Source organism: Saimiri boliviensis, chromosome 6 (assembly GCF_048565385.1).
Source record: "Saimiri boliviensis isolate mSaiBol1 chromosome 6, mSaiBol1.pri, whole genome shotgun sequence".
In the NCBI taxonomy this organism is placed as follows: domain Eukaryota; kingdom Metazoa; phylum Chordata; class Mammalia; order Primates; family Cebidae; genus Saimiri; species Saimiri boliviensis.
In genome coordinates this window covers 88,071,747-88,085,717 of record NC_133454.1, presented here as the reverse complement: position 1 = coordinate 88,085,717, position 13,971 = coordinate 88,071,747, and the positions used below count along the sequence as shown (strand labels likewise).

The 13,971-nt window shown below is 39.0% G+C and overlaps 1 protein-coding gene across 4 annotated transcripts in view; it reads left to right on the top strand.

Moving 5' to 3' along the window:
• TSG101 (tumor susceptibility 101) overlaps positions 1-13,971 on the top strand; it is a 58,528-nt gene that overhangs the window by 12,433 nt on the left and 32,124 nt on the right. For all 4 annotated transcript variants that reach the window (XM_074401206.1, XM_074401205.1, XM_003919893.4 and 1 more), the window contains 3 exons: positions 1,358-1,521; positions 7,509-7,632; positions 9,526-9,592. In XM_074401206.1, the coding sequence (XP_074257307.1) occupies positions 1,358-1,521; positions 7,509-7,632; positions 9,526-9,592 (355 nt within the window). The remainder of the gene's footprint in view (positions 1-1,357; positions 1,522-7,508; positions 7,633-9,525; positions 9,593-13,971) is intronic.

The window sequence follows — 13,971 nt, the reverse complement described above, 5'->3', positions numbered from 1 at the left end:
GGATACAAAGATGAATAAAGGATGTACTTCTTTTGGAAGAACTCCACTAATAGGGAAACAAAGGGAATAGATAGATATTTACACTATTCTCTAACTGCTATAGAATTATAAAATGAAAAAGTGCTATGAGATTACAGAGGAGAACAAGGCCACATGAGAAGGTCACAGAGGAAGTGATATTTGAGATGCTATTAAATAATAAGTCAACCATTCATAAAAAGCAGAGGGAAAAAACAGTTAATTGAGCATCAGCATTTTATAAAGCAAGTATAAGTTTAGGGAAGACAGTAAAACTTAAGATTACTAACTTTGCTTTTTCCCTCAGGAAATAAATTCTGCTAGGCGAAATTGGTATGGGGTGGGGGCAGATATATGTATAAATTGTATCTAAACTAAACCTCTGTTCCTTTAACCATTCTTCATATGGCATAGTCTACAAGACTAAATTACTCTGGGGAATTCTTCATTTTCACAAAGCAGAGAATTCTGGATTGTGGAAATAAACTTATGTATTAGGATATATTCTTTTGAAGCTTTTTTGTTGTTCATTGTAGAAGTAATTTGTGGTTAAAAAGGTAAATCCAAAGACTCACAGATATCTGGTGTCTTTAGGTGAAATTTATGTATACACATTTATATGTAATGAAACTGTTTCTAAGGGGAAAAAAATGCATCTTAATTATGTTAGGAGATTCATATAGTTACTTGGGACTTAGGACTTTGAGCATAGTAAGAAAAGAGTATGATTTATGTTTCATATATTTAATCTATTGGATCCTTTGAAACACTGAGTCAACTTTCTTAACTGAGATTTTATTATATAAAGCAGAGAAGTGGACATCACTGATCTGAATAACTATCACTGAAAATGCCATAAGGCATTGGTCAAGCTGTGAATACCAATCAGCGTCTGTTTGGCAGTTGGATTGGGTTTTGTAATCTGGCTTTTGGTAAGAGAATTTCAGATGTAGCTTATTTTAACACTTTCTGATAGAGTACCTTAATCCCTGTTCTTCCTTCCTTTTATATCCCTTCCCAGCCATCCTTATTAACTGAAATGATGGGAGTCAAGTAGCAAAGAATAGATTGGCTCAATAGATAACTCATAAAAAACATTTTGCAGTAGCAAACAGGTGCTGGCAGAATAGTGATCAGTTAGCTCCTTCATCCTGCTGTTGTGGTTTAAAAGACTGAAAATGTGAGAAACTGATCGTAAGCAGAACTTTAATACTCAAAATACTTGGGGTTTTTTTTTTTTTAAGTGTTGCTTTGTTGTAGCTCTCTCTTATTTACCTATTATGCTATTGATTTAAAAATAATAAAAATAGAGTAACTGAAGTTTCTATTTCTTTTTTAGGTAATACATACAATATTCCAATATGCCTATGGCTACTGGACACATACCCGTATAATCCCCCTATCTGTTTTGTTAAGCCTACTAGTTCAATGACTATTAAAACAGGGAAGCATGTTGATGCAAATGGGAAGATATATCTTCCTTATCTACATGAATGGAAACATGTAAGTATTAATAATGTTCTGTGAATTAGTTGTGTGTTATATACTTTGCTAACAAGCATCTCCTTTCTTAAGCACTGAAGGAGGATTCCAAGTAGGATAGATAAGTTCAGGTCATGGACTAATCACTGAGTTGAGGGGAAATTAGAAAAGGCTCACTAAAAGAAATGGATTTGTATAGAGCATTGTAATTTTCAGAATACTTATATTCACTTTTTTTTTTTTTTTTTTTTTTTGCTTGAGTTGAACCTTTTAAAATAGGATTCCCATGGTAGGAAGTGCATTTTAAAAAATAGTATCCTGGTGGAGTAGTTATAGAATTCAAATCTCATTACTCAAAGCATTTTTGTCAAGAATAATAGGAGGGAACTTCTGTTCATGTTATCTGATGGTGTAACTGTGACAGATTAATGTTCCTATGAAAAATAACTAGAAAAGCAAGACAAAATACACACAACACCTGTTGGAAGGCTTTGGAAAGCTGTTTAGGCAATCAAGACGTGGATGACCAAGATTCTATAGAGAAGGAAACAGCAAAGAGATGAGGCAGTTCTGCCAATAGCTTTTCTCCTGGGGTACTTAATGATTTTTTTGTTTTGTTTTGTTTCATTCTGTTGCCCAGGCTGGAGTGCAGTGGCATGATCTCAGCTCACTGCAACCTGCACCTCCCAGCTTCAAGCAATTCTCCTGCCTCAGCCTCCCGAATAGCTGGGATTATACGTGCTCACCACCACACCTGGCTAAGTTTTGTATTTTTAGTAGAGATAAGGATTCACCATGTTGGCGAGGCTGTTCTCAAACTCCTGACCTGAAGTGATACACTTGCCTCGGCCTCCTAAAGTGTTGGGATTACAGGCATGAGCCACCATGCCTGGTCTACTTACTGATTCTTGATGCAGGGAGAATGGCTGAGAATCTGGGCAAAGGGCCATAGCTAAGAGACAGAGAAACCTACAGAGTCTCTAGCAGTCTCACAGGGCTGAAAAGACAAAAGTTGCTGTTCTGTCTACCAAAGTAACTAGGACTTTCAGATCCAAAATTTGGGAGAAAAGGAAGCCATGAAGAAGTGAGTAGGTGTGGGCATGGTGGCTCATGGCTGTGATCATAGGACTTTGGGAAGCTGAGGCAGGAGGATTGCTTAAGCTCAGGAGTTTGAGACCAGCCTGGGTGACATAATGAGAACCCCATCTCTATAAAAAGATATTTTTAAACTAGGCATGGTGGTGTGTGCCTGTTACCCCAGCACCTCAGGAAACTGAGGTGAAAAGATCACTGGAGCCTGGCAGTTTGAGGCTGCCAGTGAGCCATGATCACATCACTGTACTCCAGACTGGACGACAGAGCAAGACTTGTCTCAAAAAAAAAAAAAAAAAAAAAAAAAAGATGAGATACTCTGAGTTTCTCACCCTAAGAGATATGTTGAATTTCTGAGCTTCAAAGGTAAGATGCTGGCAAGGCACGGTGGCTCATGCTTGTAATCCCAGCACTTTGGGAGGCTGAGGTGGACGAATCACGAGGTCAAGAGTTTGAGACCAGCATGGCCAATATGGTAAAACCCCATCTCTACTAAAAATATAAAAATTAGCCAGGTGTGGTTGCACACACCTGTAGTCCCAGCTACTTGGGAGGCTGAGGCAGAAGAATCACTTGAACCTGGGAGGCAGAGGTTGCAGTGAGCCAAGATTGTACCACTGTACTCCAGCCTGGGTGATAGAGCAAGACTCTGTCTCAAAAAAAAAAAAAAAAAAAAAAGAAAAAGAAAAAGATGCTAAAAAAAAACAAGCAGAAAGCCTCTGAAAAACAGCCAACTTTTCAGCAGTCTCAGGTTGAGGAGGCAATTGGAATTCAGTACCTTATCAAGAAGAAGAGGAACAAGTAAACATCCTAGGCTGTTAGTTGGCACTACTGGAGGAACCTATCTTAGGAGGGAGAACTTAGAGGTAGAATGAGCATTATAAAAATGGGTCCTTGGGGTCAGATGGGGTGCCCTCACATCTGTAATCTCAGCACTTTGGGAGACTGAGGTGGGAGGATCACTTGAGGCCAGGAGTTTGAGACCAGCCTGGCCAACATAGTGAAACCCTGTCTTTACTAAAAATACAAAAATTAGCCGGGTGTGCCAGCTACTCAGGAGTGTGAGGCAAGAGAAGCACTTGAACCTGGGGAGCAGAGGCTGCAGTGAGCTGAGGTCGTGCCACTGCACTCCAGTCTGGGTGACAGAGTGAGTGAGACTCTGTCTCAAAAAAAAAAAAATCTTTCCTTAAATCAGCTCAGTCCCCGATTTTATTAAGGTGATTCTGACTGTTTCTGCCTGCCACAGGATAAGGTGAACCCTTGGTGGAAGAAGATAATATATAGACCCTTTATAATTTTAAGCAATGCCTGGCATATAATTTGTATCTATCAGATACACCAAGAAAACCAAGAAGGAAAAAAGACAATAGAAACAGGACATCCCCCCGCTACAGCCCCACAAACACACACGTAACTTAGTTATCAGACACAGATTTAAAAATGGTTGGGATCAGTGTGTTTAAGAAAATAGAGGACAAAATGGAAAATTTTATTAAAAAGAAACCAAGTGGAAATCATAGAACGAAAAATAGAATTAATAGAGATTAAGAACTCAGGCCAGACGCAGTTACTCACGCCTGTAATCCCAGCATTTTGAGAGGCTAAGGCAGGTAACTCATGAGGTCGGGCGTTTGAGACCAGGCTCGCCAACATGATAAAACCCCGTCTCTACTAAAAATACAAAAAAAATTAGCTGAGCGTAGTGGTGGGCTACATAATCACCTGTAGTCCCAGCTACATTGGAGACTGAGGCAGGAGAATTGCTTGAGCCCAGGAGGCAGAGGTTGCAGTGAGCCGTGATCGTGCCTGCCACTGCACTCCAGTCCTGGCAATAGAGTGAAACTCTGTTTTTTAAAAAAAAAAAAAAAAAACCTCAGTGGATGGGTTTAGTAGCAGATTGGATTCAGTAGAATAGAGACTACCTCAGCCTCCTGAGTAGCTGGGATTACAGGTGCCCACCACCACACCTGGCCAATTTTTGTATTTTTAATAGAGATGGGGTTTCGCCACATTGGCCAGGCTGGTCTCAAAACTCTTGACTTCGGGTGATCTACCTGCCTCAGCCTCCCAAAGTCAGGATTACAGGTGTGAGCCACCACGCCCAGCCTCAGTTTGAATTCTTAAAATGTTGCTTTATAATAGACCTGGAAGTAGATATTAACATAGATATTAATTTTCTTCAAAGAATTTAGTGTAAAATGAATGGGGTGATTAAACCTTATCTTGACAAAACTAGGAATGTGTAAATGAAGAATTGATTCATATTACAACATGAATGAACTCTGAAAACATTATGCCAAGTAAAAGAAGCCAAGCACGAAAGGCCATATGTTATATGATTTAATCTATGTGAAACATTCAGGAAAGCAAATCCATAGAGATGGAAAGTAGGTTAGTGGTTGCTAAAGGGCTGTGGGAAAAGGGAAATGGGAACTGACTACTCATGGGTACAGGGTTTCTTTTTGGGATGATGAAAATATTCTGGAATTAGATGGTGGTAATGGTTGCATAGCTTTGTGAAATAAAGCCACTGAAATGTATACTTTAAAAGGAGAAATTTTATGAGATGTGAATTATACCTCACCTACATTCATGAGGCTTACATAAGGCTATGATTTAGTTAAGGAATTTTCTTGGGCTGAAAAACTAAGAAAATAAAGTGTGTGGTCTCTTTGGCCACTCCCACACACACCAGCCACAATATCTGTGAGTGTGGCACAGATACTGTGCTCATAACACCCCAAGTCTCAGTGTATAAATTTACAGACGCAAGAAAAATATTGTAACAGTAGAAATCAGCAAGTTTTTACAGAAAGCTTTGGGAAATGTTAGTCATTGTCATCTTTCATAAGTTACGTCAAAATTGAACAACTGTGGTGAGTCTGGTTCTTTGGAATAGGTAAAAATTACCACTGAACTCTTCTCTGTCAGGAGTATTAAAAGAAGTGCCAATCCTAATCCTGTAAATCCAACTACTTGGGAAACTGAGGCAGGACGATTGTTTGAGCCAGGAGTTCAAGTCTAAGCTGAGCCACATGGCAAGACCTTGTCTGGCGGATTGGGGGTCGGGAGAGTGTAAAAAATAGTTACTATGAAGATGTTTACCCTCAAGGTGATTGAGTAATTCTTCAGAACTCGGTGAATTTATGAATGAAGTATATGAGATGAGATCCACACAAAATAGATTAAGCAGTAAAAGAAGAATCATCAATAGGCCATTTGAACAACTTTGTCTAGCACAGTTTAATTAGTGATTGGTAGTTATATCTTGTTGGTTTGTTGTTGGGTTTTGGTTTTGTTTTTTTTTTGAAACAGTGTCTCTAACCCAGGCTGGAGTGTAGTAGAACAATCACGGGATCACTGCAGCCTCAACCTTCCTGGCTTAGGTGATCCTCCCACTGCAACCTCTCGAGTAGCTGGGACTACAGGCGCGTGCTACCACGTACAGTTTTCTATTTTTTTGTAGAAACCAAGCTGGTCTGAAACTCCTGAGCTCAAGCTGGATTCCAAGATGGGGGAGAAAGTGCTAGAATACAGCTAGGATTTTTAAAATTATGCATGCTGCGCAATAGTCTTATTTGATCCTGTGGCCTAGGCCTCCCAAAGTGCTGGGATTACAAGTGTAAGCCACCATGCATGGCCAGTGGTCAATAGATATTTGAGAGAAAATCTTAGTAAACCTTAGGAAAAATAGGCAGTCTGTCACTGTCACTGTTGTTGAAAAGAAAGCTCTTTTAGCACCTTTAACAATTCACCCCTTTTGTACTACAATCTAGCAATTTCTAAGCTAGAATCTACCTATAATTTGTGCTTTTTTTTTTCTTTTTTTGAAACAGTCTTGCTCTGTCACCCAGGCTGGAGTGCAGTGGCTCAATCTCAGCTCACTGCAACCTCCGCCTCTGAGGTTTAAGTGATTCTGTTGCTTCAGCCTCCAGTGTAACTGGGACCACAGGTGCATACCACCACGTCTGGCTAATTTTTGTGTTTTTAGGAGAGACAGGATTTTCCCATGTTGGCCCAGCTGGTCTCAAACTCCTGGCCTTAAGCAGTCCACCCACCTTGGCCTCCCAAAGTGCTGGGATTACAGGTGTGAACCACCACACTTGGCTACAATCTACCTATAATTTCATAGTTTATAACATCTTCAATAAAAATTAATTTTAGAATATGTATTTCCAAGATATCATTGCTGTCTTGTAACAGCCCTAAATAATATTCTGACTGCTGCCTGTATCTATCCCTAATCTCTAAATATGTACCAGTATACTTATAATAAATTGTACAGTGGCAATAAAATAAATTTTTGTTCTGTGGAGTCAAATGAAGAACAAAACTATGAATTTTGCAACATACTGCTTTAGTGCTATTTTTATATGCTTGAAGCAAGAAACTTGCTGTACATAATGTTTAAGGCCACCTAGCTCTATTAAAATAATTAAATGAAATTTTCATGATTAGGGTCCTACAAAGAAAATTGTCAAGCTGAGTTGAAGACTGATAAGAAATGGCCAACCTTTTTCTTTTTTCTTTTTCTTTCTTTTCTTTTCTTTTCTTTCTTTCTTTTTTTTGAGACAGAGTTTCACTTTGTCACCAGGTGCCAGGCTAGAGTACAGTGGCACAATCTCAGCTCACTGCAACCTCCGCCTCCCGTTTTCAAGCAGTTCTCCTGCCTCAGCCTCCCATGTAGCTGGGACTACAGGCGCACACCACCACACCCAGCTAATTTTTGTATTTTTAGTAGAGACGGGGTTTCGCCATGTTGGCAAAGATGGTCTCGATCTCTTGACCTCGTGATCCACCCGCCTCAGCCTCCCGAAGTGCTGGGATTACAGGCTTGAGCCACCGCACCCGACCCAGCCTTTTTCTTTTTACTGAAAAGTGACTCTAGCTGACTTGAATTTGTTTTCACTTTGTAGCCACAGTCAGACTTGTTGGGGCTTATTCAGGTCATGATTGTGGTATTTGGAGATGAACCGCCAGTCTTCTCTCGTCCTATTTCGACATCCTATCCACCATACCAGGCAACAGGGCCACCAAATAGTAAGTAGAATCGAGCTTTTACTTAAAACTCATACAAATAAAAGAGAACAGAAAGCTTTGTAAAAAAAAAAAAAAAAAAAAAGGGAAAAAAAACTAATGACTTCTTTGCTTTTTAGCTTATCACGTTAGTGGATTTTTTGGAAGTATTCTGAGGCCACACATCTGCATGTACAGATTCCCACCAAAGACTGGCATATGGGCTTCCATTTGTAGGTAGAAATCTAAGAATGATTGTGCTGGATTCCAACATGGAGGAGAAAGTGCTGTAGTAGAGCTAGAATTTTTAAAATTATGCATGCTGCAGAATAGCCTTATTTGATCAGCTTGTTAGCACATAAAACTTGAAAGGTAGTCTGACCTCTCCTTTCTCTATGCAACTCCAAAATCAGTGTGTAGATAAGGATTAAGGTCAACTGAACTATTCATATTCAGCTATTCTGGGTATCCACAATTGGACATCTAGCTCTTAGCTTTCTTCTCTTTAGTACAGCCAGTTCATGATTTTGCCTTGTGTGGAGTGGTGGATGCATGGAGATAGTATCTCTTCTCCCCTAATTGGTATATATTATCTCTCTTATCTCTGTTTTCTTGAATAATTCTTACTGATACTTAAAAATCACTCTGAATAATTGTGAGTTGGTTGTACTTGTTTTGAATTTGATAAATCTGTATTGATTTTGTTGTGTTTTGAGCTGTGATTTTTTTTTTGGTAAATTTTGTTTAAGATTGTAATTAACCAAACTTGTTTATCTTATAAGACAATTTATGTGTGCTTTCATTTTTCTTCTGCTAAAAATTATACTTTTTCCTTTTTAATCCATTCTTTCCTGAGGAAAATCTTAGTTTGTAAGCTGAATGGGAATTTAACAGAAAGAATTTTTTAACCCATTTCTCTTTCCTTCCCTACCATCCCAGAATAAACTTGATTTTAGGATTAGCATTTCTTTTAATAAAGATCCTAGTGATTCTTTTGGATCAGAAATTTGTTTTTATCTTATTAAATTCTATTGACTATAGTGCCCAAGAGTAGAGTGTCTTAAGTTTGAAGTATCAAATATTTGGCCAGATGTGGTGACTCATGCCTGTAATCCCAGCACTTTGGGAGGCTTAGGCAGCAGTAGATCACCTGAGGTCAGGAGTTCAAGACCAGCTTAGCCAACATGATGAAACCTCATCTCTACTAAAAATACAAAAATTAGTGGGATGTGGTGGTGCATGCCTGTAGTCCCAGCTACTCGGGATGCTGAGGCACAAGAATCACTTGAACCTGGGAGGCAGAGGTTGCAGTCAGCTGAGATTGTGTTACTGTACTGCAGCCTAGGCGAGACTCCATCTCAAAAAAAATTGAAATATCAAGTATTTCCTAGTCTCATTACCTTTGTTTATTTACTCCGATAATATAGCCAGTGACCACTAGGTAACTTTTTTAGAAATTTAAACTTGAAGTCTCTTAAAGTTTTCAAGCAAACCAACAAAACCAGCTGTGCTAATTGGTCAACATAGTTAGAAATATCAAAAGATTTATTAGATATAATAAAGAAGTTACTCTGTAAGACATTAACCTTGGAGCAAAGGAGACCAGAATTACCTCCTTCTAAATATGAAATTGAAGCTGACTTTATCGCAGGTTATGGACTTCTTGAGAACTTTAAAAGCTGACCAGGTTGACCTGTTTGCCAGTTCTTCTGGTTGGGATTGTCCTAAGTATTTTAATTCATGTTTAATGATGTGAGGATTATGGGAGGGTGAGGTATTGGTTTTGTTTTGGTTCTGAGATTTAGATTTTTTAACTACAAAATTTTGCTGTGTATTGACAGTATGATGTATTTATTCAGTAGCCTACATCTTCAGGCTTTGTATGTTATTTTTACAATGTTAAAAAATTGTTTTTAGCTTCCTACATGCCAGGCGTGCCAGGTGGAATCTCTTCATACCCATCTGGATACCCTCCCAATCCCAGGTAAAGAAAAATTATCTTTTGAATAATTATATTACAAATTATTCTATTAGATCTAGAATCAAAATAATTTGCCAATTAGGGTATTAAAATAAATTTAGTTGCAATTTAGTGGAAGATAAAGGTTGGTTTAATGCTGGAATTTTAAGGTATGTGTATATAGTTTGAAATGTGTTTCTTTCAATCTAGAGAAATGCAGCTCCTTGGCTTCGTTTTTATTTTGCAGAGAAAAGGAATGGGATGAGTAATGACAGTGATCTCGTTTTTGACCTGGAAGTCCTTGTTATTTCCCTTTTAAGAAATTTGTGTATCTGGTATAGATAGCTGAAATATTAATGGACTGTTTCTCATAATGAATTCAGCCAAGGGGAAGAACATTTTCTAATACTCTCTTCTTTTTTTTTGAGACAGAGCTTCGATCTTATTGCCCAGGCTGGAGTGCAATGGCATGATCTTGGCTCACTGCAACCTCAACCTCCCGGGTTCAAGCGATTCTCCTGCCTCAGCCTCCCGAGTAGCAGGGACTAAAGGCATGTACCACCATGCCCAGATAGTTTTTGTATTTTTAGCAGAGGTGGGGTTTCGCCATGCTGGCCAGGATAGTCTTGATCTCTTGACCTTGTGATCCCCCTGCTTTCAGCCTCTCAAAGTGCTAGGATTACAGGCGTGGGCCACTGCACCCAGCAATGCTCTTTTTTTTTTTTTTTTTAGGAAAAAAAGAAGACATAGGCCAGGCTTGGTGGCTCGCGCCTCTAATCCCAGCACTTTGAGGAGGCCAAGGCGGGTGGATCACAAGGTTAGGCCATGTTCACCTGGCCAACATGGTGAAACCCCATCTCTACTAAAAATACAAAAATTACCTGGATGTGGTAGTGTTCATCTGTAATCCCAGCTACTTGGGAGGCTGAGGCAGGAGAATCACTTGAACCCAGGAGGCGGAGGTTGCAGTGAGCTGAGATCATGCCACTGTACTCAAGCTTGGGTGACAGAGCAAGACTCTGTCTCAAAAAAAAAAAAAAAAAAAAAGACATAACTGGCTAGGCGTGGTGGCTCATGCCCGTAATCCCAGCACGTTGGGAGGCTGAGGCGGGCTGATCACCTGAGGTCAGGAGTTGGAGACCAGCCTGGCCAACATGGTGAAACCCGTCTCTACTAAAAATACAAAATTAGCCAGGCATGGTGGCACATGCTTGTAATCCCAGCTGTTTAGGAAGCTAGGATAGGAGAATTGCTTGAACCCAGGAAGCAGAGGTTGCAGTGAGCTGAGATCATGCTGTTGCACTCCACTCTTGGTGACAGAGCAAGACTCCATCTGAAACAAACAAAACCTATCTTTTCTACAAATTGCAGGAATCAATCAGTGGTTCAGATAATGGGGTCAAACTTGTCCCATGATATTTATTCAGTTCATAGACTACCTATGCTATCAACCTTTATTATCCACTTAGTAATAACATAAATAACTAAATTAACAATGAAATTAGTCTGTTAATAACACACACTAGAAAGTCAATGAGAAATCATTATTAACTCGTGTTTTAAATGTGTACTTGTTTCAGTGGTAATCTAGGAGTACTCTCCAAAATGGTTTTTGGGTTAACTTAAAATGCCAGCCAGCACTTTGGGAAGCCAAGGTGAGAAAATCACTTGAGCCCAGGAGTTTGAGACTATCCTGGGTGACATAGTAGACCCCATCTCTACAAAAAAATTAAAATTAGTCAGGTATGGCGGTGTGAACCTGTAGTCCCAGCTGTTTGGGAACCTAAGGTGGATCACTTGAGCCTGCAGTTCAAGGATGCTGTAAGCCATAATTGCACCACTGCACTTCAGCCTGGGCAACAGAGTGAGAACCTGTCTCAAAAAAATAAATAAATAAAAGACTGGCCTATACTGGTGCCAAAATGAGACTTCCAGCTGCTGTTAACAGTAAGGAAAATTTAATGATAGTAACTCTTTTTAGTTTCATAACCTCATCATAATCCCCACAGATAAATGCAGCCAGATGTCTGAACACATGCCATATATAAATATGTACATATGTAATACCTAGGATCTTGAAAGTTAATTTAGCAAACATTTCATTTCTGGGTCTTCTTTTCACAACTTTTTAGAAGGTAGTAAGCATACTGTCACTTCAGATAGGTAAGCAGAGATTGGAAGAACATTTGTCAGGGACAATAGAGAAAGATTCCTTTGGTAGTAATATATAAGCAGGTTATACATTTTAGATTTCTTGAGGCCTTAAATTTTCCGATTAAGTTCTAGAAATGGAATCCTACCTGAAGCCTTGAAATTACAAGCCTTTCTACTGAACAGTTGCTAGTAAAAGGAGCTTTGGACATAGAGGGAATAATTGTTGAAGGCACACTATGGAAATGGACTTGTGAACAATAAAGCTATAGATGGAGATTTCTCTGAAGTTAATACCTGTAGGCTTAGAAGAGTTTTATACCAAGTTACAAAAAAATTTGGCAGTATGATCACATCTTTGCAAAGGTATGCAAGATAGGGGAAACTCCAGAATAAAAGAAACAACAGTTTATCCCAGTTTTCAAAAAGGTAGATTTAGAAATTTCAGTAAGATTTACATTTCCTTACAACGTTATAGCATGAATTACCAAAGAGACTGGAAACAAAAGTACTTGTTCAGTAACTTCTAGCATGTGTCTAGGAACAAAAATGTCTTTTTAAAAATTTTTTGATTTTATACTGATAGATAAGTACCATGATTACATTGAATCTTAAGTCAGATATAACATTTTTTGCGGAGGAGAAGTTATAAAGTGGGAGCTGATATACAAATTGGAAAATCTTTGAACCACTGCATTGAAAAGGATTATTGACCATAAACTCAGAAGGAGCTGTTGCTCCAGTGCTTAGGCTACCTTTTTTTTTTTTTTTGAGACAAGGCTTCACTCTGTCATCCAGACTGGAGTGCAGTGGTGCAATCTCAGCTCACTTCTTGGGCTTCAGTGATCCTTCCACCTCAGCCTCCCAAGTAGCTGGGACTACAGGTGTGTGCCACACCTGGCTAATTTTTGTATTTTTGTAGAGATGGTTTCATCATGTTGCCTAGGCTTGTCTTGAACTCCTGGACTCAAGTGATCCACCTGCCTTAGCCTCCCAAAGTGCTAGGATTACAAGTGTGAGCCACTGCACCCAGCCTGGGCTCACTTTTTAATCAGCAGTTTTAAAGAGCTTGTAAAAGGCAAATGTCATAGAATTGGCAATTGTAGCTAAAGTAGGATTAATTGAGATTTATTGTCCAACTAAGCAGGTAGCCAGTAATCATCCTTTTCTAATTTTCTTCATGATTGTAAGGGAAACACTGACCAGTAAGCATTCAGAGGAAAGCAATTAGATCTGAAAATCATGTCCTGAGACAAATGGTTAAAGGAATTAAGAATATTTAACCCAAAGAAAAGAAGCCTGAGGGAAAAATGTTAGAATTTCTCAAATATATGAGTTTTAGGAGTCTCCAAATAGTTCAATGATCTTCCAAAATGCAAATTTAGGACTCCTATTTAGAAATTATATTGAAATGATGTTTAATGTTAAAGAAAGATGACCATTTGTCAGGGATGTTGTAAATGATACGTAGAGGTAAGCGATTGTTGAAAAGCTAATTGGAGTAGAAAACCTCTAAAGAAAGTTCCTCTGAGCTTGATATAAATACATGAATGACAGAAAGTGTCAAGAAAGTGAGAAAAAAGGTTTTTTAAAAACTATTTAAAGACGAGTTTGGTACGAATGTTATCAAAAGACGAAAAAAAGTACTTGAAGACAAGTATTTTAAAGGTTACCAATAAGCCATAGGTAAAATTTCACATAGATTGAGAAATCAGAAAAGTTCTCTCACAAATTACTTGTTGCTTCTGATGCTGTTGGATTGTCCTTAGAAATACTCGTTAGGCCGGGCGCGGTGGCTCAAGCCTGTAATCCCAGCACTTTGGGAGGCCGAGGCGGGTGGATCACGAGGTCAAGAGATCGAGACCGTCCTGGTCAACATGGTGAAACCCTGTCTCTACTAAAAATACAAAGAATGAACTGGGCATGGTGGCGTGTGCCTGTAGTCCCAGCTACTAGGGAGGCTGAGGCAGGAGAATTGCTTGAACCCAGGAGGCGGAGGTTGCGGTGAGCCGAGATGATGCCATTGCACTCCAGCCTGGGTAGCAAGAGCGAAACTCCATCTCAAAAAAAAAAAAAAAAAACAAGAAATACTCGTTAGTTTCTGTTGTTGTGAAGTTGACTGTCATATTAACTGGGACAAAGCAAGAGCATTTAACTATTTAAGAGTAAATCCAGTGTCATTAATACAATTTCCATAGAACTTTAATAAACACCTGCAGCTCTAAAACTATAAATTCATCAACTGGTATAAC